The sequence below is a fragment of a genome, unplaced genomic scaffold, assembly GCF_019419815.1.
Source record: "Pyrus x bretschneideri cultivar Hongxiangsu unplaced genomic scaffold, Pyrus_bretschneideri_v1 Contig14, whole genome shotgun sequence".
In the NCBI taxonomy this organism is placed as follows: Eukaryota; Viridiplantae; Streptophyta; class Magnoliopsida; order Rosales; family Rosaceae; genus Pyrus; species Pyrus x bretschneideri.
Window position 1 is genome coordinate 7,419,778 of NW_025999435.1, and position 25,667 is coordinate 7,445,444.

The 25,667-nt window shown below is 37.7% G+C and overlaps 4 protein-coding genes across 4 annotated transcripts; 2 read left to right on the forward strand and 2 right to left on the reverse strand.

The window, feature by feature from the left end:
• Positions 1–1,711: 1,711 nt before the first annotated feature.
• LOC103952286 (peptidyl-tRNA hydrolase ICT1, mitochondrial) lies at positions 1,712–4,582 on the forward strand. The gene is made up of 7 exons (XM_048579531.1): positions 1,712–1,982; positions 2,522–2,581; positions 2,682–2,764; positions 3,560–3,624; positions 3,715–3,748; positions 3,907–3,977; positions 4,124–4,582. Exons 1-7 carry the CDS (start codon positions 1,712–1,714, stop codon positions 4,212–4,214), a joined length of 675 nt encoding a protein of 224 aa, XP_048435488.1. The 3' UTR covers positions 4,215–4,582.
• Positions 4,583–4,676: 94 nt separating this feature from the next.
• On the reverse strand, positions 4,677–5,915 carry LOC103952287. The gene is made up of 2 exons (XM_009363856.3): positions 5,675–5,915; positions 4,677–5,454 (listed from the first exon to the last, which is right to left on the reverse strand). The coding sequence occupies exons 1-2, from the start codon at positions 5,732–5,734 to the stop codon at positions 4,864–4,866; spliced, it is 651 nt and encodes a 216-aa protein (XP_009362131.2). The 5' UTR covers positions 5,735–5,915; the 3' UTR covers positions 4,677–4,863.
• Positions 5,916–16,550: 10,635 nt separating this feature from the next.
• LOC103952285 (putative transferase At4g12130, mitochondrial) lies at positions 16,551–18,901 on the forward strand. Its single transcript, XM_009363853.3, is given in 6 exon segments — positions 16,551–16,680; positions 16,682–17,052; positions 17,453–17,688; positions 17,808–17,906; positions 18,138–18,296; positions 18,383–18,901. Coding segments are annotated over 6 exon segments (1,191 nt in total). The 5' UTR covers positions 16,551–16,599; the 3' UTR covers positions 18,628–18,901.
• Positions 18,902–19,495: 594 nt separating this feature from the next.
• LOC103952284 (probable leucine-rich repeat receptor-like protein kinase At5g63930) lies at positions 19,496–23,051 on the reverse strand. The gene is made up of 4 exons (XM_009363852.3): positions 22,270–23,051; positions 21,414–21,674; positions 20,417–21,292; positions 19,496–20,328 (listed from the first exon to the last, which is right to left on the reverse strand). Exons 1-4 carry the CDS (start codon positions 22,697–22,699, stop codon positions 19,847–19,849), a joined length of 2,049 nt encoding a protein of 682 aa, XP_009362127.2. The 5' UTR covers positions 22,700–23,051; the 3' UTR covers positions 19,496–19,846.
• Positions 23,052–25,667: the final 2,616 nt, after the last annotated feature.

A 25,667-nucleotide genomic window follows, 5' to 3' on the forward strand; every position in this document is an offset into this window, starting at 1 on the left:
GTCACAGGGAACATCTAAATGCCTTATGTGATACTCCAGTGTTTACCAAATGTTAGGGAGTCAAAAAGTTGTTTGGACTCACACGAATTTTGAAATACAATTCCAAAATTGAAAAAATTGAATTCCCTATATTTGGGTGGCACTCGAGAATCAGAATAGATTTTTCCTCCCCACTCTCACTTATTTCTAAAATTTCAAGATTGCACCTTGCTTTAGCACAACACCACCAACCGTTATGCAGTTTAATATTAAATTTAATAACGATAAAAATTAAATTTCATGTGTTTAATATTTGGTGAACAGAGGTATTTAACATTTTTTTTCTATTAATTAGTATATAAAATTTAACCAAAAAATTAGTGTATAAAATAATTATCTCCATTAAGGGCATTTTAGTAATATATTGATTTCTATTCCGATTCAGATGAATTAGTAAACAATTTTATGGAATCTATTCCAATCCTGTTCCAATTCCAGAAGGTTTTAATAAACAACTTCAAGATAAATTCAATTATGACACTTTTCCAATTCAACTCCTCATTAATTAATTCCTCACATTTTGATTACGAATTAGTAAATGAACCACTATTTGATTGTAATTGCTCATCGGCTTGATCCTCCTAGGTGGGAGATGAAGACGACGATTTTGTTTTATTTATTTAAAATCTTTTATTTCTTTTTTCTATTTAAGTTTTATTAGTTTTAGTTTTTAACCCTTTAAATTTTTTTTTTTATAGTGATTCTATGTGGGACCGTATTATTGGATATGAGGGACCCTCTAGCGTGTTACATCTGTACATTACAAATTTTATTTATTTATTTTTGTCAAAAGTACACTACAAAAAATTTAATGAAAAGACAAATGAGCGACTAAATTGATTTGTCAAACTCATTCTTAAGGATCAAATTGATTAATTGAAAATTTCAATGAACATTTTGGTTCATATGTCATCCGTTCAACTTTAGAAACCAATTGTGATAAAAACCATTATTTACTTTTTACTATTTTATGTAATTTTACTTTTTTTTATTAGTCGACAAAATCACGCCTATCAATTTTTATCACTTATTTTAGATCAATTTTGATTTTTTTTTTTTTTTGGTTTCATGGGCTTTTTAGCCCAATTATTTTTTGTGAATCACATAAAGATGCCAAATTTCAAACATAATATTCAAATTCAACAACTTATGTGGCATTTTAACATTTTCAAGATTTTGCTCTTCAATGATATGTAAAATTAAAGTATTATTTTATTAATAAACTATTATAATAAATATTTTAAAACAGAAGGATAATAATAAAATTAATAAAATGTATCTAATAATCAAATAAAAAAAGATTTGAAGCTGCGGTTGATTTTGACAAGATAGGTGAGGGCTGCCAATACATGTCATGCTGCATCAAATTTGGTTTTTCAATCAGAAAACATTGTTGCTATCTTTTTTTTATTTTTCGTATTTACTTGAGCATTTTGACATTTTCTTTAAAGATATCATAATAATAAAGATACGATTTCGACAATAAGTGCAGAGTTGTGTGAACCAGCCACTAAATTAATTGAGGAGAAGCTACTCCTCAATCACGAGGAGCCAAATCTTTCTCTGATAAAGAAAAAGGGAAACAAAAAAAGGTGACCAGAAAAAAAAAGAAAAGAATAAAACTGATAATTTAAAATTTAAACGGTTTTAGGGCTTTTCTCAAGCAGGGAAAATGGCGGTTCTGAGAACCACAACGAACATGATCCTCAGGCACATCTTCCGACCATCCTTGTCATTTCCTTCATCAATCCCTACGATTGTACTCCGCTCCTCCAATGGAGGAACCGGAATCGGAATCGGCCGTGTCCGTTGCGCCGGTTCGGACTCCGGCGGCAGCGGGAACAAGGTGTCGGCTCGGCTCTCGCAGGTCAACCAGCTCCTGCAAGCGGCCGAGGAGCGAGCTCTCTCCGCTGACAAACATCCCCCTCCTAAAATCACGCTAGGTCACTGCCGCTACTCCAATTATGTTTCTATTGATTACTGAATATTTCTGTCTGTTTCGGTGGATTTTCTACTTCTGGTTATCGAAAAACTTGTCTAATTGCTTAATTTGCAGCATAATATTATGATTATTATTTCGTAATTAACTTATTGCTTCGTGTAATTAGACAGAAAATGATAGAAATTAGTGTGAATTGATGGCTTTTTCATTCTCTATGTTGTGTTTAAAGTGGTAGAAATTATTTATTAATCGGACTAACGTCGAGGATTCTATCCATTCAACTTGCTATGAGAAATCTAATACTGCCAATTGATTTAATCATTCAATTATGTACTACTTACCATTCTATGAATTTGCATACGTTGCCCAGCGAACATGAATTATAGCAAGCAAGACTTACTTAACTAGAACAACTCTTGTTATCATTTGCAACGGCCGGGGGCGGTTGATTGCATGTTTTACCGCAATGTTTTAGTGTTTACGTTAAACATTCTTCTATTTGATCATTTCTTTTTTCTTTTCTTTTATGTATGTGTGAAGACCATGTAGCTGTTAGTTTTGCCAGAAGTGGAGGGCCTGGAGGGCAGAATGTTAACAAAGGTCTGTGAACGTCTTTGTTTTTGTCCATGGATTGGAGTTTTGTTTTGTTTTCTTTTGGTATTATCCAAGTGTTACTTTTGTTCTGCTATCAATTGCACAGTGAACACCAAGGTGGACATGCGATTCAATGTAGAAAAGGCGTATTGGCTAAGTGAATGGGTCAGGGAGAGGATTTTGCAAATGGTATGTGGCTGCGAATCCTAATTTCCACGACTTGTGTTCTTACTGTTAAGAAAAATAAGAACGTCTTTGTTAGACGGAGGGCAGTATTGATCATTATTATTCCAGTCACTGAAGTAAGATATGCTCAGAAGTCAGAACGCGTAAGAGTGGTGGATTTTACTTATATGCATGTAATACATAGGAGTAGGAGGGGTTTTAGATGAGGGAATCCTTGCATGAGAATTTTGAAATGGAAATGAGAAAGAGCTCATATGGTAGTCCCTGCATAATGCCTACCGATATCTCATTAATTTTACTGGACAGTTGTGTAACTTTAGAATATTTTGGTGTTCACAAACTCTTTTGACGTTGGCATGTTTACTCATATTGCACCCAATGATGCCTCAAAACGACAAACACTACATGAGCATGTTGAATGTGTGTGCTCTAGAATAGTAACCCAGCCTCAATAATTTTAATAAACCCATACTGTATGCATTATTGCCGAGCCTGATAGCGTAGGCTTGTAACTAAGAAGGGCATTAAAGCGATTGATGGATGATGGAGCCTTGGTCAAGTGAGGCATGGTGTTGGAAATTCTGTTCACCACTCTTGTGAAGTCACTTTAAAGCACGCCCTAAGCCCCTCGGGTTAGTAGGGCCGCCCCACCCTTACGAGTGGGGTAACAAACAAACAAACACAAAAATACTGTATGCGTTATATGTTGGTTGGTAGTCTCCTTTTTGTTGTGATTAGTTGACCAAACTTTCTTTCTATTGTCTATCTACAATTGTTCATTTTTCTGGTTATTAACAGGAGAAGAATCGGATCAACAAAGATGGGGAGCTTGTGATTTCTTCAACTAAGACTCGGACGCAAAAGTAAACTTCTTTTCTCTTCTCTACTCTACGTTATCAGTTCTGCTTATGTTTTTCCAACGAATTTGGTTTGGTGCAACCATTTGTCTTCAGGGGTAATATTGAAGATGCTCTGGAGAAATTTCAGGTACTAAAAATCAATGCGTATTATTTACGTTTTGTGGGATGATGCGTTATGACCAGTGCTTTGATGCAAATACATAAGATGATTCACTCAATTATGGGAAGTAAAATTGCCTAGATTTTGGCCATTCCCCAAACAGTTGTAATCAATTAGTGAAACAGGCAATTATTGATGCTGCTTCTTATGTCCCACCTCCTCCCTCGGAAGAGCAAAAGAAGAAGATAGCTAAAATGTGAGAGCTCGTTATCATATGTGTCTGCATATTTTTTACCCTTAGTTTTACTGCTGGCCTCTTCACAATACCCCTTGTACTCTGTAATTTCTTTGTGTTCTGAATTGTTTTGGCTCTGATATTGTTATTGTCCCTCTATTTTGTAGGGCTGCCATTGGGGAACAAAAACGGCTTAAGAGCAAGAAGGTTCTTTCGGACAAAAAAGCATTTAGAAGAAGCCGAGACAGTTGGGACTGAGTGTTATTATAGTTGAGAATTCTGTACGTGTTGGAAGTTGGCACGCTCTCTCCTCACTCGCAATCCGGTTGTTTGTCATTCATAAGCTGTGACTACTATGTCTTTCCTGGGTGCATCATGTTCGTATGGAAACAATTCAAGAGCAGACACCTCGGATTCAAGGGCAGACTCACTAAATGTTAGGGAATACGTTGTCCATGAGTAATGTTGAAAATACCAATTGCTGGGTATAATTAGTTCTACATGGCGTTTCAAATCTCTACTCTGTATATGAAATTCAACGTAGAAGGTCGGGTTTTCGCCTCTACCATAAACTGCTCGTTGCTTAGATTAAAGACGTGTTTCCGCAAACCCTCAGTTGCTTAAGATTTGCAGCGCGTTATTTCCGCAAAGGCTCGGATGTTTTCCGGCTGCCATATGAGAGCTGCCGGCAAATGCTTTGAGAGGGAAAAACAATATAAATTGAACTGAATGTCGGAAATTAATATATTCTGGAACACTATAGAATTTTCGTAAAAGATGATTGGGTCCAAGAGACAAACTTTGTACACAATTGGGTTCACAGAGACAAAACTACGTACATTTACAGATCAAAAAAAAAAAAATTATGGAATAAAGTTACAAAAAAATTACTATTTCCTGAGGAAAATTACTTTCTGATAACATGTTCTTCCCCGGATCGTTGATCAAAATGTTTAACCCATTTATTTTCTCCTTTTCCCGACTCCAAATTCCCTCCACAGCTGGACACGTGCGCCATATCCAGACCCTTCCCGACCGGCAAAAAAACCGACCGGACCACGCGCCGCGACCCACAATCCACCACGCTCCGCCACCGGAAGCTCGAAGCATTTCTCGAACTAGCGTTTTTGCACACAAGCACCGCCCCCCGATGGCTGAGCCGCGCCTGCCTTAAAACCCTTGCGAAGTCCTTCCGCTTCGAATCCACTACCAAAAAATCCACCCCCACGAGCCCAGCCATCACCTCCTCCGGCTCCCCCACAAGCACCTCCACCTCCATCCCTGCCTCCTTCGTCGCCGCGGCGTATTCTTCCCTCGACTGCTCGTCTGGCACCACGCACACGTGCCTCCCGCGCGTGTGGCGGCTGGCGATTTCAAGCCCAATGCTGGTGGCGATCACCCCTCCCGAAGACCACGTCTCGACGATGAACTCCGCGTTCCAGCCGGCCGCCATGGCCGAAACAAGCTCCGCCACGCCGGATTCTTGAAAAACCTCGCACTGCGAACAAAACGCCCATCACGAAATTAATTAATTCGCCAAAATGAATGATTAATAAGGCATCAAAAATTGATTAAAGCAAGAAACTTTTGATTCTTCGAACAAAACCCACATCGCAAAATCAATAAAACCGATCGAATTAATCATTAAAATAACAAAAGACCATGAAATTCAATCAAAAAGGAACTTATGGGTTTTGAGGAATGAAAGAATTGCTTACGGATCGGACGGTGTCGATGTAGGCCTTCGTTGCAGTATCAGGGGACCAAATCAGCTTCATTTTCTCTGTCAATTTCCTCTTCTGATTCTTCTTCTTTGCTTTTAATTCTTGCACAAATGGATCAAATGAATTTTTTTTTTCCTTCTAAATTTCTAAATTTTGGAAGAGGTGGGTGCTTTTCTTTGATGGAAAGCTAATAAAATTCTGGGTTCGAGAAACAGTGTGTCCAAGTTTGGGGTTTATATGCGAGAGAAGGACAGAGGTCCAACAAAGGCTTCTCGAGGACCGTTGACATTGCGCCCTGCCGCGCATGACCAACGTGTTCGGTTGCTATTAGTTTCAAGATCCGTCTAGCTTTTTATTTATTTATTTAATTTGTGCACACCAACCTGGTCTTCGGTGTGTTTTCTATTTAGGTAAAATGTACGGGTTGGATAGTTTGTATTTGTGTTCCAATTTTGTCACATAACCCAATTTTTCTACCTCAATTCCTCCTAATATTGTGCATTTGAGTAAATATTACACTTGGTCAAAATCAAATCAATTCCCAAAGTTTGGACTTTGAATAAAAGTGTCGATTAGTAGTTGTTCATATCCGTGTCTGATCTTATCTATGTTTATTTTTAGCACGTAAGATATTATACCTTATCCGCGTTTATTTTTAGCTAGACATCGTTAACGATGTTGTAGTGTAACTAAATTCGTTGTATTTGTCTTATCCGAAATAAGAAATAGATGAAAACCTAATGCTACAATGTATCTAGCAATCGTTGAATTTGTGAGTGAAAATGATGGGTGCGATTGGTTTTATATGGATTGAAAACAGAAGAACTCTATGCTTGTACGGCATTGAAATGGTGTTCTTGTGTCAAATTTCAAATACCATGAGAATATAATATGTATGATTAGATGTTGAACCATGAATTTACATTTATTTTTAATTTCAAGGAGTTGCTAAACCTCAAATTTTAAAACATTTGACCCCAAAATAAAAAGGAAAATATACAACAAGTTGCCTCAGCCGTGATGATAAATACTCAGCGTCACTTACAAATTAGAAAATTTAAAAACAAAACAAGGTGCACAGATTATCGTTAATCAGGGTTAGTGGTTTTATTAAGTCTATGCATGGCAGCCAAAGTCAAATATGAGAGAAAGAGAGAGAGAGGGGACGGCGTCCCTAAACCGGAGGGTAAGTACGTGGGAAGCACAAAAAAGCCAATGTCAACGTCCTCCACCTGCCTTTGACGTCAAATCTCTATCGCTTCACGCTGATTGGGCGGTGGTTGCCACGTCATACACCTGTGGACCAGTTTTAGGGCTCATCTTTCTAGGCTATCTGCAATGAACGTAAAAAGTGAAGTTTAATGTTAATTTTTGTGTGATATCCACACATCCCATTTTACTTTTCACACATATTTTTAATTTTTAGTCTTCAGATCGGATGAATTGAAAAATATCAACGAACAAAATTTATTAAGAGATGTATGAGAAATAAAATAAGGTGTGTGGATAGCACTTCTCTAAATTTTCGAATTTTTACTTCAAATTCGGCCCAATTTCTTTTCAAAGCATAAAAAAATAAAGTAAAAAGTTGGTGTCATATATGTCTCACGAGTTAAGTGCGAAGTTAGATATGATTATGCATTTGGCTACAAACGTTATATTTGACTCTTAGTTAATGTGCATCGAGGTTAGTATAAAACTTAGAGCTAAATTTGACTCCATAATTGACTTCAGAATTTGAACTTTTAACTATTAAATCAGAGATTCCTCACACTAAAACAAATCAACAACTAAAAGCTAATTACACATCTATTGGGGGCCCTAACATTTTTCTTTGACATGTAATATATATATTATATCAAAGAAAAGTATAAATGCTTTTTTTACATGAACTGTTATGAACTTTACAGTACAAATACATGTATAAGAAGATAATATTGGACTTGCTACTTATTACTACAGTTTATGGGTATAATTTCTTTTTATTTGTAAATGTGAAATTTTAAGTTTGAATTATGTAGACGGAATCCATGTTGGTGGTTGGTCCAACCATAGGTATATCAGTGCAAAAATATATGTTTTAATTGTGCAATGGAACCGTACTGAAATTTATATATTGATGCGAAAAGTCTCCAAAGATTGTTTGAAGTTTCACAAAGGATAATCGTGGTTACGGATAGGCTGAATTTTCCAACTAGCCTCCTCTAAGCCTGGAAGAAGTGAATAACCGTGATTCGCCACCAGTTGTCCCCCTTTTTCAACAAAAAAAAACAAAAAAAAGTAATTAATTTTACCTATTCAACTCATTTGTTTTCAAACATGGTGTCTGGTTTCTCTCTCCGTGCATATTTCTCTGGCAAGAATAATTCTCTGATATCAAATCGTTTGAACCAACATAAAGGTGAAGCCGGAGAATTGGATTCAAGGCCACACTTCTAGATGTTGTTTGAACCAAAAAGGGGACTCTTGAAAGTTTGAAACTACTTTTGTGGGCGTATATAGAAGCATTCTTTGCAAACCTAATTTATTTGTCATTATACAAGTGGCTCTTTATTACAATGGTTGAAAAGTGTTGAGCCCTTACATAACGGTGTGAGTTCAAATTTCGTCAGTGGTTAATCTAACAAAATCTATTGTTTGACAAAAAAAAAAAAAAAAAAAAATATTTGTCTTTATCTTCTCTAGTAATTCTCTCCAGATTTGTTTAAATAGCATTCTACATTTCTTTTAATACCGTCTACAGAGTTTGAACCTAAAACTTCAAACTTACAAATAAAAAAGAAATGCACCCATAAGCTATAGTAATAAGAAGCAAGCATCCAAAATTATCTTCATATATAAGCATTTGTACTGTAAAAGCATCTTCACCTTTTGGTGGAGAGCAAGGTGTTAATAATTTTTTTTTAATACAACGATATATTTTACACTACGGGAAGGAAGTTCGGTTAAGCTACACAATGAACAACTTAATTTAGTATCGAATTCGTCATTCATGAGATTCGAACCTAAAACCTCTCACTCATAAGTAAAAGGAATTCCACCGTTTAGAAGGAGTAAAGGCAAGGTACATGCAATTAATATTCACAAATATATATTTTAATTTTTTTGGTGTTTTCTTCGAACTGCCCTCTCATTTTCCACCGGTGGTGGTGGAGCAACTTTCTGTGGGCATATATGCAAATTTTACCCAATTGCAAGGATAATTAAGGATGGATGGAGCGCTCTAAAGTTGATGGCAGTTTATTTCGATATAATATTATGATTAATGGAAAGTCGGTTGCCACCCATTAACAATAATTAGGTAAACTTTCCTCCAAATTTATGAATAAACAATTATTAGATGACCAACATGGATTAGCATATATTGATTTGATGCCACTCTTTTACTTGCACCACAAACAATCCAATGCAAAGATTCCTCTAAGCACCCAAATAAATAAAAATGAAACGTTGTTTAAGGAAGTCAATTCATGAATATGATCTCTATTTTTTAATTAAAAATAAAAATACCTCCTATATATATATATATTTTAGAACAAACGATAGTACACTAAGGCGCGTTTGTTGCTGGATTAAGTCTCACTGGACTGGACTAACTGCTAGGCTTAGTATCTAGATGTTTTGGTTAATAGGATTGTGTTTATGGGAAAAAGCGGACTCTTGCGCTAAATCCTGCGTAGTGGCTTAGCGAGGCCCCAAAACGAGGGGATTGTAGTCCCGTTTCTTTTCTTGCGGCCCTCCCTTCTGTTCTTCACCAGGCTTCCCGCGTGTTGCTGCTCGCTTCTCTCCTCCCCCTTTCACTTTTCTCAATCTCAGAGGATCTCCAAGTTTGCAATATTGGGTTTGACAGAAACGGATCCAAGAAATCCAAGCCATCACCGTCTCTCACTTCCTTGACTCCACAAACCCCGACTCATCGCCGGTCAACTCGCCAGGCATCACTGTAGGCCGGTTCCGCCACTCTACAGACTTGCGGCTCTAATTGAATCCACAGACTTGGAAAGCTCTCTCCAGTTCGAATCTTGCATCGAACAAAAACCTGAAAAATAGAGGAGGGAAGGAGAGCGTGGGACGGAGAGAAAACCTTGGGACGGAGAGAATGAGAGCGTGGGATAGAGAGAACAAAGGAGATAGAGAGGAAGAAAAAGATGCAGGCTTCCCGAGAGAAAGAGAGTATTATTAGAATAAAAAAAGCTAGAATTAATTAATATAATATTATTAGATATGAATTAAAAAATATAATATTATAATTTGTTATTATCCTTCTTTTTAGTCCGACACTGCACCAAACGCTTCACTAAGCTAGTCCAGTTTAGTCTAGTCTAAGCCAGTCCAGCTTAGTCCCTGCAGCTAATCCAGTCCGAGACAGTCCGGTACAACAAACGCCCCCTAAGGGGGCGTTTGTTTGCCCTCACTAAGTCGGACTGGACTGGACTGGACTAGCTATTAGTCCAATACTGTGTTTGTTCCATGCTGGGACTAACATTAATGAGACTAAAGGGGACTAGCATGGATAAAACCCTTCACTAAGAGGTCTTAGTGAGACCCCCCAATAACTATGGGACTAGCTAAGACTATCCTCTATTTCTCGTCCTTGTCATCCTCAACGACCACTCCCGACAGACTCCTCGTCATCTCCAGTCACCTAGATCAATCATTAACTTTCCGACTTTCTTTCAGATTCATTTCACAACCAACTTTCATATAAAATATACCAAATTAAAGCTGGGAGTGACAAGATTACGATTTTACTTGAATTGAGGCCAAAATGTGGTCGAATGTGGCCGGAAAATGGCCTGTAAGTCTCGGCCTGTTTGGGCTTCTTCAAATCCATGACAAATTCGAGCATGCAAAGCTAAGATCTCGGTCCAAGGATGGTCAAAAAACACATCGGGAAACCTGCAACTCGTCGGGAAAATTGGAGCCGTGAGGTTCCGTTTGAACAACGCATAGCTAGAGAGGGAGGGAGGACAGAGAAATAGAGACTGGAATCAATAAGGAGTTTGACCAGGAATGAGAAAGAGACATGAATTGAGAGGTATGAGAGGAAAAAAAGAGGGAGATGGTGGGACGATGAGAGAAGAGGAAAAAAGTGGGACGGAAATGGTAAGAAAAGATGGAGAAAAAGATAAGATCATAATAAAATATTAATAATTTATATATTAAATAAAATAATATTAGAATTTGTTATTATCCAGCTTCTTAGTCCAATATTGCACCAAACGCTTCACTAAGTTAGTCCAGTTTAGTCTAGTTTAAGCCAGTTCAGCTTAGTCCTTGAAGCTAATCCAGTCCAAGATAGTCTGACGCAACAAACGCCCCCTAAGGATACGTTTGTTGCATCGTACTATCTCGAACTGGACTAGCTTCAGGGACTAAGCTGGACTGATTTAGACTAAACTAAGCTGGATTAATTTAATGAAGCATTTGGTGCAGTGTCGGATTAAGAAGCAAAATAATTAATAAATTTTAATATTATATTTGTTTAATTCATAAAAATTATATTATATTATTAATTTATCTTTATCTTTTTGGAAATCTCTTCCTATCTCAAAACTTCTACCATTTTTCTTCTTCCTTCCTTCCCACTCTCTCACTCCCCTCTCCCTCGTTTTCTTCCCTTTTTTTTCTCCGCCCCCATCGTTTTCTTCTTTCTTCCCACTCTTTCACTCCCCTCTCCTTCATTTTCTTCCTTTTTTTCTCCGGCCGACCATCTCCCTCCTCTCTCTCTTTTTCTCCCCCATTTCTCCCAGTTTTCTTCCTCAAAGGAGGATCTGTGCATTTTGTTCCTCAAAGTAGAGAGAGCACTGCAAATTTGAAATCACATATCAAATTTCTACTATAATTTATGTTTTACAACTCCAAATTTGATTTTGTTTTTTCCTACAAATTTCTAGCAGAAGAGCACTACAACCCAAGTTAATATATTTCTGGGTTTATCATAGATTTTGATATTTTTGGGTTTATCGCAGATTTTGATTTCGTTTTTCCTACAAATTTCTGAATAAGAACAACCTTTAATTAGGGGTTAGATTCGTGGGACAGTAGACGGAACCGAAATCTTGTACCCGCTTTTTGATGCTCCTCTCATCGCAAAGCCATGGCGACTCCATTGGTCTCTCTTTTTATCTCTTTGATAGACATTTCTAACTTTTATGGGAGAGGAAATACAACGAAGCTCAATTGGGATTTCTGGGAAAGGAAAGATGGCGAAGCAGGGAGGGGTGAAGCGAAGCACAAATGGGGGGAAGCTGGGAAGGGTGAAGCAAAGCAGAGATGGGGCGAAGTAGGGACTAGCAGTTTGCTCCTTTTCGGGGGGTCTCGCTAAGACCCCCTAGCAAGCGTTTTTGTCGAAGCGAGTGAGACTTAGTCTCATTAAACCTAGTCCCTGTCGAGAACAAACATGGGACTGGACTAACCCTTAGTCCAGTCCAGTCCAGTACTCTTAGTGAGGGCAAACCAATGCCCCCTAAGGGGTGCAGGAGTGTACTGAACCTTATAATGGGTTTGCCATAATAATATAGTTCAACTTCGTTTTTAACGAGAATCGAACTTAAGACTTTTCACTTACAATTGAAAAGGAATATCACTAATACTAAGTGACATGATAAATCTAATTAAACTTCCGTTTTTTATTTATTTTCTATCCGGCCTCCTTTTAAAATTGTAAATATTAATTAATCAGTCAAACCACATATACATTCGATATAGATTGTGGTATTTTGGTGTATGAATACATGTATGGTTGTCTAGTTAGCATGGATTATCCTCCAAGTCATCTGCTATGAAACACTATCCAGTCAAGTCTTTTTTGGTTTAGTCAAGTCTACAAATATCCAGAATTTAAAAAAAAGAAAAAGAAAAAAGAATTATCTAATTCCTAATATCCTTTGCGTTAACAGATTTACTAAGACATAAAAAAAAAAAACAAAAAAACAAAAAACAAAAAAAAAAAAAAGATATGTACACGTGTTCACCTTAAAATTTGCAATACCTTAAATATCACCTAAAAAAATAATTTCTTCAATTGCTTACTTTCTCAAATTGCTGGTAAGTTGAAGGTGGGACTGATGCTAGGGATAGGTAGAAAGTAGGGGTGGGTTCAAAAAATCGAAAATCGAAAAAAATTGGACCGAACATCGAATCAAAATCGAAAAACAAAAGAAATCAAACTAAAAAAGGAAAAACGGAACCAAACCAAACCAAATCCCTTTACACTTTATAGATGTATGCCCATAACGTTTCTTTTGTGAAAACTTTGTTGCCAAGTTTGAAACTAAGCCTAGGGCTTTTTCAAGGAGCATACTTGGTTCAATTAGGGTAAGGGTGGAAAAAAAAATCTAAAATTCCAAACCGAACGAAAAAAATTCCGAAACCGAACTAAAAATATCCCAAACCGAAAATCCCGAAAATTTCGATACCCAATACCAAACCGATCTCAAAATTTCGGTATGGAATCAGTCTTACATTTGCATTCGTTCGGTGATTGCGAACCAAACCGAAATTAAAAAGTATATATATTATTTAATTTTAAATATATATTTGGAATTGTAACAGCCGTCCGATTTGGTTGGGATTTAATCTCAACCATTGAATCCAAATAAACCCTCACTCAGATAATCAAACAGTCAAACTCAGTCACTCTCTCTCTCAACCTCACCTCACCCTCCTCAACCTCACCCTCACTCAGTCAATCACTTTCTCGACCTCATCTCATCCCTCAAACCCTCACTGTGGAGGAGCCTTCCTTCACAGCACAGTGCCAGAGCCACGGCCACCGGCGCCGCTCACCTCTCTAATCTCTCTCTCTCTCGACTTCTTCATCTAGATTTCAGTGCACTGTGCATAGATTCTTTTGGTTGAGTAGTTGAGTTGTTCTATCTTTTGGTTGAGTTGTTGGTTGCTCTGCTTTTCCAAGAATTATTTGGGAACCTTTCGTTCAATTGGCCATGTTGGTATGCCCCTATTTTCGTTTGTCTGCACTCATTTTTTGTTGAAGCTGCGTCCACAGTAATAGCCTTTGTATGCAGAGCAGATTAAACCCTTTGTTCATGTTTGATTTAGATGGTTGTAACCTGTGTGTGACTCTTAATGAAACTATATGAATATGATTTTTTAAGATATATTGCAGTGTGAGCGTCCTTCTTCCTCTTCCAGTTACTGTGTATGTTCCCAAAGAAGGAGTGCGAAAAGAAACCTCTCGTCAAGGACATGAAATGAATTTTATAGTATGGTGTAAACCTTATGCATGTCACTATTTCCCTGTTGTGGTTTTCTGATTCTTACTATTTGTATTTATTTGACTGCTATTCAGGCAATCAAGGTGCTTCATATGATAAAACTTTATGAGAAACCAATCTGTCTAAACGAGGTATTGAACTGTGTTTTCACAGCTTTTCATTTTTGACATATGTAATATAATTTTGATGGTTTGTGTGAATTGTTCATTTGCAGGCATCAAGAACTTTGTGCCTTTTTAGCCCAAAAGCCCAATATGTCAAGTTTTGGTCCAATAGCCCAAAAGCCCAAAACTATTTCGAGATTCCTAAAAATTTAGTTTGGGATCGGTCTTGAAATTGGGATTCCTGAAAACTTTGGCTTGGGAATTGGGACAAGGGTTTCAGTTCGGTATCCCATACCGAACTAGCCCTAAATTAGGGTGGATATTCCATTGGTTATAGAGGAAAGTTTTAAAAGGCCTTGGCACTTGGAAGAACTTTTCTATTTGTTTGCTTTTTGAATGGATAATGTGATCATTTTTCTTTGCAACTGAGGTGGTTGATTGAATAGGAATGATTTATATGATCTTGTATAACTTTCCCAATTTTCTTGTTATTAGTCTACCAATGCAGAGCCTATTCTAAATTCCATATTAAAAAAAGAGGTCAACTTTGATAAAATAAAAAAATCAAAACCATTACCGAAACTAAACCAAATAAAACCAAACCGAAAAAACCGAACCGAATGAACCCGAACCTACCCTAGTAGAAAGGGTGTTGGCGCTGTAGTTCGTAATCATTATGGTGAATACAATACAAGGGGCTATGGCAATGGCTGGTCCAAGCCTTGTCTCTGTTACGACCATTGAATTATATGCGTTGAAGGTGGGGTTAGAATTGGCGACTGACGCAAATCTGCTTCCTCTTGTGATTCGCAAGCGGTTGTCTAACTGATTTTACAGGAAGGGAAGTGTTTGGCAGTGGAAGAAAATTATGAGGAGGTATGGCTCATTTGGTGCTGTATTCAATTTCAAGGGGTGCTAATGCCTAATGGAGTTGTTCATCGCATTGCGAGAGTCGGTCTCCGTGAGCGAGGGCTTTTGTATGAATGTGGGGCCACCCAACGGTGGAGCTAGTAATAGGGTTAGGGTGGGCTCTAGCATAGGGAGAGTTTTAGTTGTTTAAGGTTAAAAATATTGATAATTTAGATTATTTTATTAATTTTAATTGTTATAGCCCACCTAATAAGTAAAAGTTCTGAACAATAGGACTAATTTTAGAAAAAGTAAGAGTTAATAAATATTAAATAAATTATTTACTTTAATCAATATCAAAATTTATTATTATTATATTTCAAATCGTACACACACACTGACAGTCATGTCCCATTAAGGCTTTTTATTTGATTAGTTTCTAGGGAGTAGTATAGTGATTAGTTTAGGAGTAGAATAGTCATCTCATCCGGTTTGAAAAAGTAAATTTAATATTTTATTAATTTAGGTTTCCTAGGAGTAGACTAGTTTATTTTTTTATTTCGACTTTTGGGGTACAACACAGTGAGCCTCTTTCACAAGTGAGAAAACTAGTTGATTTTTCTTATCAATAGGTAAGTTTTTAACCACTTTATTCTTATGTCTTGATGATTTTATTTGTTTATTGCTTTAATTTTAAGAGAGAAATAACAAAAGATTGATTCAGAAAAGATTGATGATTTTATTTGTTTATTACTTTATTCTTATATCTTGATGATTTTATTTGTTTATTTGTTTATTCAATGATTGTGTACATTGAAAAAGAGTTTGCCGAAAAGATTGATTCAGAAGAACTAACAAAAGATTTCAATTCCATTAAGGATCGAAGGGCACAACTTGAATAAGTACTTTTTCTTTTATTTGTTAAGTTGTTATGACAAGATTGATGATGTATGTTTCTTTCTACTATAAGTTGGAACTTCAAATGTTTTCTTTGTAAATCTAGTTGAAATTGGCTTTATTCATAGTTAAATTTCTTACTCTAAATTATTGCTTCAGGTTTGTCATTGTGTAACTTTATGTAAGTAACAAAAAAATTTTAACTATTTGATCTCCTAGTAATAATTTTAGTTTACCCCACCCACCAAATAATTTCTAGCTCTGCTATCGGGGCCATCATGGCTAAACAAACAATCTCACATTTAAATGTATTTTTGTAAGAGTGTGATATTCAAATGAAAATTAAAAAATAAACGGTTCTTATTATAAAACATATAAAATAAAAATACATTATTTTAAAGAACGGGAGAGACGTATTTCCCCACGAGAAGATGCAAGTGTTATATTTCTAGTCAGTCATGGGCTTATAGAATTAGGTCCAAAGGACAAAACTTGGTCTGTTTCACTCCCAACCCAAAACCCTCACGAGTCACGTCACGTGATCCCAAAATCCCAATCCACACGCGGCGCCTCCCGCTGCACCTTCAAACACATTCCCTTCCTCATTCAGGACTTTCATCGAGCACCTTCAACTCATTCAATCTTTATATTACAAACAACCGCCTTTTAACTACACGTGGCGCGAACCCAACACACCCACAATCACACGCGTCACCACCAAGCAATCTTCGCTTTGCCACCGCCACCTCCACCTCCACAGCCTCCATAGCTCCCTCCCTCCACGTTCGTCATTACGCCTTCTCCTTACCCAAATTTACAGTAACCAAGAATGCACCGTCTCAAACTCCCCCTGCAGTTCTCCAAATCCATTTCCTGCAGTTACAGAGCCCTCCACGACAAAACCCAATTAGGACAGCGCTGTGTCGCTGGCCTCCGTCCTCAAGTCGAGGGCGGTGGTCCGGTTCCGGGGTCCGGACACGGTCAAATTCCTTCAGGGTCTGCTGACCAACGACGTACGGAAGTTCGGAGAACCCATGGATGAGAAGACCTCCACTTTGGCCCCCCCCAAATTGTCCTGCGTGTCCGAACGGCCCATGTACGCCGCGCTGCTGACGCCCCAAGGGAGGTTCTTGTACGATTTCTTCTTGTACACTCCGCCCAGGCCCGATACCAAGCTCGATAGGACCGGGTCGGCGCCCGGCCCAGACCCAGATGAGGGGGTGGAGGTGTTCGCCGACGTGGATGTTTCGGTCTTGGATGAGCTATTGAGTAGCTTGAAGAAGTGAGTTTTGTATTGGGTTGTGTTTGTTTACAAGTTTTGAGTGGGAAAAATGGATTTTTGTTTATAAAATTCTGTTTTAATTGAAATTTGGTTGCATATGCATATTAAGGCTATAAATTTTAATCCATCTCCATGACTAATCCATGTTCTACCTTCGACTCGGATATATTTGGAAGTTGGCCGCCATTTTTCCTTCAACATACCTTTAATCTAGCGAGTTATCCAATTCAATCCTAGTAAAATGTTTTTCTGACATACGATTCAAGCCGTTTGGAAATGTCGCTTTAGCTTTAGCATCAAATATTTGCATTTCTTTGGACATTGTAGTGCTTCAACTTTGTTATTTCTTTAATGTTTCCTTAATGTTTTTTTTTTTTTTTTGTTTCTTTTCATTTTGCAGATACCGTTTGAGGGCTAAGGTTGATATCGAGAATATGGCACAAGAGTTACAATGCTGGCAGCGTTATGCCGGAAAAGTCTCTGAAAGATCCTCCTCTGTGGAAGAACCAGAGGCTGCTGGTGTTGATCATTCAGGCATGTCATCTGCACGCGGGAATGCTCTTGGATGGCAATGGTTTAAGGATCCCAGATTGGATTGCCTTGGTTTCAGAGGGATCTTCCCGTCAGATACAATACGTGAGTTTTTAACCCTCTGCTGCTTTTGAGCTTTGGATGTGGTTACTGCTTCACAAACCTTGTTGATTAAGCTACTCCTTTTTTTTTTTTTTTTTTTTTTCTCTCTCCTTTCATTGCAGCACCTTTGGTTGAAGCTGGCAAAGAAACAGATGAACAGAATTACCGTCTATGGAGAATAGAAAATGGAGTTGCCGAAGGCTCAGCAGAGATCCCAAAAGGTGCATCTTACTTCCTTCTCGACTCTACACTTGAATTTTTAATAAATCCCCTAATAATTTCTACGTTATAAAACTCAAATGTTCTTTGTTCATGAATTACGTGGTATGATTTGGCCTTCATTCTCAGTGATGGGTTCTATTTTGTCCCGGAATTGCCTAGACCCAAGAATATGTAGTGTTGTGTTGTCCCATGTACGTTGTGTCTTCTGAACGTGTAATTATCATGTCTAGGTGAGGCAATTCCTCTTGAGTATAACCTGGTGGGTCTAAATGCAATTAGCTTCGACAAGGGATGTTATGTGGGCCAAGAGCTTATAGCTCGTACACACCATCGAGGGGTCATTCGCAAACGCTTGCTTCCGTTAAGATTTCTTGAGGAGAGCGGGGAAGGTAATCAGCCTTCCAATTCAACTTTCATGATTTTATTTGTCCAGTATGTCCCCCGAGTCCCAACCCTTAGCTTTCTGTTCTTTCAGAAGCAAAGCAGAACGTTGCTCCTGGCTCCGAAGTGATTGTCAGTGCCACGGGAAAGAAAGTCGGTACTGTCACAACTCAACTCGGGTGTCGTGGGCTGGGTATCTTGCGTTTGGACGAAGCCTTCAAGAGATCAGGTTCATTGACCATACAAGGACAGAAAGATACAAAGGTTGAAGCTATTAAACCAGATTGGTGGCCTGCTGAATGGCTTCAAGAGCATCAACATCAAAGTGCAGTTGCTTAGAATGATGGTGTTGCCCTTTACAGACTTGTCTGATCCTGCATTTGGTCGCCGTGGCGGCAGTAAAGGTACTCGTATACATTTATTTTTTTATTGTTGAAATAAAATAAAAGAATGTGTTTCGTAGAACACGGTGATGTATGTTTTAGTTTACTCATTGAAATGACGAGCCGTTTTGGGGCTGATATGCCAGTACTTCTTTTGATTCCAACTTAGGGTATGTATGAGATTCCAAGAATTGAATACAGCACAAAACTCATACACAATTGCTGCTGCACTTCTTCTTCTGTCTTTTCGGATGCTTTAGTTTAACTTTCTGGATCTTTTAAGTTTGACTTAAAACTAAATGAAATAATAAGTTTGATTGTTTCCTAATCTTAAAACATTTTTTCAAATTCCCAATTGTCGGAATCAGATCACTATAAGGCCAATATCTGATCGTTATGTCATCAATATTTAGTTTTGCTCAGTAATGTCCTATAGATATGTCGTCAACAACAACAATAAAGCCTTATCTTATTAAGTGAGGTTGGCTATATGGATATTAGAATGTCATTGCGCTCGGTTTTGTGCCCTATCTTCCGTTAGATCTCTTAAGAGTCTTTTTCCAAGTCTTCCTCGGTCTTCATACCCCTGTAGTCCTAAGTCTCCGTCTCGTAATCGGTCTTCCTAGGTCTTCATACTCCTTTAGCCCTAAACCTCTGTCTCGTAATTGCTACATATGCCATCAAATGTTTAATTTTGATCAGTAATTGAGTTTTGATTTCTGATCAATTTAGCCAGTTTCTCAAATATATTTGACCTGAAAGAAATTAGCCCCGTGTTTGTTTTTGGTCCTTCTGAAGAGGATATGACATTCCATGACATAGTATTAGCTGAAGCCGATGATTTTATTAGTTATTATCTCACTGAAAAATTATACATTACTAATGATGCAACCAGCACCAGACTTCGAACAGTTACCAGAATACATCCCTAAAATGTATGAGAAACCATCGGATAGATATTTCACAGATGGAACAAATGAATCTCAACTCTCCTTTTAATTTCCTCGGACTTTCACCTCGACGCCGGGCTTTCCACGTAGCTAACGATAGATTACAAGTAATCACCGGGATGTCATTTAGCTGTTTCGCCGCTAAGAGTGCAACTCCATTGAGGCCTCACTTTCCGGGGTTAACATCTGCAGCAGTTATTCCACATAGGGAAAATGGCAGTGGTATCAGGAACTGGCTCCGAGGTTATTGAGCTCCTGAATGACTTGCTCCATTGTCGGCCTGTTGTCAGGAAGCTCGTGGGTGCACACCAGTGCGATTTTTGCTAGTGCAGCTGCTTCAGGTTCTGAGAAGTTTCCCTTCAGGTTGGCATCGACAAATTCTTCGTATCTGCATGATTCTGCAGCTGATCGCATTGAACTACTAAGTTGCAGTCTCCCAGATATAACCTGGAGGATGATGACTCCGAATGCGTATATATCACTCTTCTCAGTGAAACGACCAGTGGTGATGTATTCAGGAGCTAGGTATCCCATGGCGGCACTTGTTTTAAGAGTGGAGAAGACAACATCATCAGCGAGCAACTTAGGAAGGCCAGAGTCCAAAATCAATGGGTTAGACTGCTGATCAAGGAGAACCTTCTCAACCGATATGTTTTGGTGGATTATGCCGGGTTTAGTTGCTTCACTGCTGTGCAAATATCCGATACCTGGTCAGAAAAGAATAAACAACATCACAATCAACATACTGGAATATGTACACACACATGGACGGGTCATTCTGGTGAGATAACTTACCTTTTGCTATGCCGTTGATGATAGCGACTCTGTTGGACCACTCGAGGACTTTGTTCGTTCCATCTCCTACATCAAGATATTGAGAGAGGTTTCCCTTGGGAATGAAATCATAGATAAGGAAGCATTCACCGCGGCCCCTAGAGCAGCAGAAACCTTTCAGCTTGACAATGTTTTCATGTCTCAGTGAAAATAATAGTTCTAGTCCTTTCAAAAATTCAGATTCTTCAGACTTGCAGCTGGTCACATTAATGCTCCTTACAGCCACAAGAGAACCATCTCTTAGAACTCCTTTGTAGACGGAAGAGAACTTGCTTCTCCCCAATAAATTCACCTCGGAGAAGTATTGGGTTGCAGACTCTACATCTTCCATGTTGAACCAGTATTTATTCAAATACTCCTGGGAGAGACCAATTCCGTTTCGACCATCAGCCAATGGATCCCATCCGTTGGCGTACTCAAGACTCACAAGTGGCGAGGGACTTCGCCTGTAGAAATCCCTGGCCTGATCAGTGCTAAGACGACCATCAGAAGGATCGGATGTATTCCCAATCTTTTGTTTTCGTTGCCTGTACCGGATAAGGGCTAGAAATACTGCCCCAGCCAAAGTGACAGAGAGGGCAATAACGCCTGCAACAACTGCAGCTTTCGGAAACTTGGTCGATTTTCTGCAATGGGTTTGGTTGCAAGACGCTTGGAAATCTACAGATTCAGGGTTAGCTTTTGGAGTGGAATCAGTTATGTTTGGTCCAAGTGGTAGTCCATGAACATTCACGTTGTCCATGTCAAAAGGTGTGCAAGCTCGCAATTTAGAAAATCCAACTCCACATAAGCTTGGGTTGTTCTCACACTGGAATCCTTCTTTTAATCGTTTCAAAGCTTTCATTACAAATTATGGAAATAATCACAACGGTGAAAATACACAGAAAATGCCAAGCGAAGAAAATAGAAACATCAAATGATTTACGAAAATACGTGAGGATCGACTGAATAGACATACCAAGAGGGGCAACTCCAGAAAGAGAATTGCTTCGGATATCAAGGGCTTCCAAGGATGGGATATCAGCTAGTTTTGCAGGAATTGTACCGAAGAACTTATTGAAGCTCACATCAAGCCTTTTAAGCACTCCCAAGTTCCCCAAGCTTGCAGGAATTTGACCGGTTAGTTTGTTATGCTGCAAAGCAATAACACTTAGCCTCTTTAAGGATCCCATCTGTGTTGGTATATTTCCTGTCAGCTGGTTACAACATAGCTGTAGAACTGTGAAGGACCAAGAAGAAAACAAGAAAAATTATTATATATGAAATGGGATTAAGCCAAGAACAACTAAATGTAAATGAGCAATTGAAGGTGAAACATCGATAGACATAAATCGAAGAATATACACTTGACTTGCAACCAAATCATAACCAGGAAAAACAAACCATCTTTACAATATAAGATGGAAAAGAAATCAAATAAGACGAGTGAGCTTCATTTCCTGGAGACCAAACACCAATTTCTCCTCGGGAAATGATTTCAGCACACCCCTTTTCTCTTTCTGCATTCTCTGTTTATTTTTCTCCCTTGATCTCAAAGGCCAGACAAAAATCTAAAGGAGTGTGCGGAGATCACTTCCCTCTCTTCTTTCGTCGTCTTCTTTTCTTGCTCGTCTAAGGGAGAAAACAAGACTATAAAATTCACCCAATTATACTAATTCAAATAGCAGAATTGAACTGATTTTTGACGAAAAATCAAAGCTTTTCACCACTACATTAAGCTATTTCACCCAGTAATTATCCATTCTTACCTACAAAAAGAAGGAAATTCCTTTCTCTCAGAAACTGAAACATTTCAGACCAAAAAAATTACCAACCTTGCAGACTAGTCATGTTCCCAATCTCAGAAGGAATACCCCCAGTTAGATTATTGACGTTGAGATACAGATCAGTGAGCTCAGTGAGATACGATATCTCTTTAGGAATCTCTCCTGACAAGCTGTTGTAGTGCAGGTACAGACCCGACAAGCACTTCAGCTCCGCCACTGCCGGTGAGACCCGACCCGACAGACCCTTCCCCACCAAAGAAACATTGGCCACTTTGCGGTGCTCGTTGCAGGCCACGCCTTCGAATGAACCACTACACGGGTCACCCTCTTTGGTCCACGACTTCAAAACCCTGCCTTCCGGGTCCAGAGAGGCCTTCAACTCCATCAGAGCTCCCAGCTCGGCATTCCCACAAACAGGTGGTGGCGTAGAACATGCGAGCAGAATAAACAGAGAAACCAGAAAATGGATCAAACCCATGCGTGATTTCGGGTCAAAAACTCGAACTTTGTCCGAAATTCTTGATCTTCAGTGCTCACAGTAGAAACCCATGTTGCTTTTGCTACTAAGTAGGTGAGGTTTTAAGTATTTTTTGTCAGGTAATGCAGATGTGAGAGAGAGAGAGAGAGAGAGAGAGAGAGGCACAGAGGGATGGTGCAGTATATTCAAAACGGAGAGCAATAACTTCCAACTTTTTAGAGTTGCAGAGACAGGTTCACATTTGGATTGGGGTTTAGATTTGGGGTTGACAGTTGTCTTTGATGGCTTTGACGATTGGCGCATTTTTGCATCGTGGATTGGAATTTTGGTAGAAAAGGTTGATGTCATTTGGTCGTCAGACCTCGAGTGCTGTAAAAAGGAATAACACAATGGAGTAGTTTTCATTCTTCTTTTGCATGCGCTTTAGTTTTAGAGAAAAGCAAAGGGTACTTTCGAGATTTTATTGCGCATATACAGGATTTTTTTTTTTTTTAGAAAAATTAATGAAAATGATTTGAAAACTCCGACTTTTAACGATAAGGACAAAATAAAAGATAAAGTGAATAGTATCATGATTGATTTTTTAGTATAAAAATATGATTTTTCGTTAAAGTGAACTGGTCCGAAAGCTTTTTGTTAAAGTTTTTTTTTTTTTTTTTTTTTAAGTGTCCTTCTAGTTGTATAAGAGCAACTATATCGTTGCTTATCGCTTTGGAGATAAGCAACTCAATTCACTCCCCCTCTTCAAAACATTCCAGCCCAATTGGACAATTGAACTCAAGGCGAGTTCGATGGAGAAATCAAACAATAATCGCCTGACTCAGCATCCAGCCCATGCGACGCAAGGTTGACGTCAACCACAATTAAAATATTTAAAAAATTTGAAACACTAATTAAAAATTATATATATATTTTTATAAATACATAACCACGTTCTTTTACTTTACACTACATTTCAATATTTTCAACCAATTTTTTATTATAATTTGAAATTCGAAATAAAAATATTTTATTATTTTGCAAAATAAAAAATACTAATTGCCTGAGCTATTCAATTTAGGTGTAGAGATGTATTTGGACAGTTATTGTTTACTACAATAAGTTATTGTTCATTTAAAGGGATTGACAAATCTCTACTCAAATTGAGACTTTTCACGATGCTAAGTAGACCAATTTTGTAAACTAAATTGCAAACTAAATGATATGTCACTAATAAGAAATAAGCACATTAATTAATATTTAAGTGATAATCCAATTCTCAACTTGCATGTCATTTAGTTTACAAAATTTTTTCTATAAATTTAGTTTTTCTAGCATTATCCATCTCCTTAACATTTCTTTTATTTTTGTTTTTGAAAATTTGAAATATGATGCTTTATTTTTATTCTTATTTTGTTTTAAGCGACATACTTTTAAAACTTAGGTACACTATTTAATGTTTGGGGTGTTTCAATATAGGTCTAAATTTCATACGCCTATATGTTTTCAGTGGTTACATATGTGATCATTTTATCTTACTGTTTGACAATCTCGTGTTATCACATACCTTATTTTTAGGAATGCTAGTATCTTTTTATTTAAACATTATCGTCCTACCTTCTCGGCTCTCCTTCTCATACTATAATATTGTTGGATGGCAAAATTGTCTACTTCTTACATCACTCTCTAAAAATTATATATGCTAAAAATTAACAAACCTCAAAATTGTCTAGTCATTGGCAAGTGGTCTTTTACCACAATAACGGAAATGTGTTGAATCCTTGCATGACAGCGTGGGTTCAAACCCCGTTGTGACTAATCTAACAAAATATATCGTTTGAGAGAAAAAAATCGTTTAATCATTTAATGTCTATCCAGTGAATAAACGAAATAAGTTACTCACTTAAAAACTAAAACTTTGACAAAGTATATCGAACAGTTAAATGATTTTTGACTTGGTTATTTTTTACGAACTTGAACTTCGAAGAGTGATCGACAAAGTTGACATTTCAGATCATCGAGCAACATTACAAGTCAAATAAAAAAGCTAAACGAGAATGTTGAAGCGGGAGATTGATTGTACCTTCATAGCACAAACATATTGCTAACCAAATTTCAAATTTAGGAATGCTACTTGATCGTTAGCACAAGTTTTCTTTCAAAATATATTAGAGTAATCATTGCACAGTGGAATTAAATAATAAAGATAGATGTCCACTGCTCTGCTCGATCACTGTCTTATTAGTCAATGAGTGGGAAACCTAATTCACACATTGATTTTGCACATGGTTCATGGCCTCATGAGTCATTGGAGTAGACTATTTCAATTTGCTCAATGTGCCCCATACCATACGTTTGGAAAGTAATTTGGATTCATATATACGGTAGAAACTTCTTCTTCTGGGATCCAGCTCCATTGTTCACAAAGTGCGATACTGGACTCGATAGGATTTCTATTTGTATTGACATATGTCGATATTTAATCATGTAGGATGTCGATAAAGATATGTCAATATGGTGTTGATATGGACGTCAACATGTTCTCGAAACATGTTGTTGGTATGTTTTGTTATGCTTGTTATTATAATTATCAATATGTTGTCTAGTATCTTGATAAATAAACAATAGAGCGGGTTGGCATTCAAGCATACGCTTCTCACATTGACTATTTAATTTTTTACAACCAGTCTTCAGTTTACTAAAGAAGGTCCTGAATTCAAATTTCTCGAAACTATAGCTGTTAAAACTGCTAAGTGGAAGAAGAAAAAAAAAAAACAGTTCGGTGATAAGGAGATTAAAAGGATGGATTGACGCAATTATCATGAATTTTTCTTCTAAACAGGATGCTCTCTCGCATTATCGTATATTGTTGTTGATATACAGCCAAAAAAATTATTTTCAACTTGATTCATATACATTGTACTTAATCAACATGTCCCATGAACAAATACTTTATACTATCAATTAGTGTTTTTATCTTTGGGTAGAT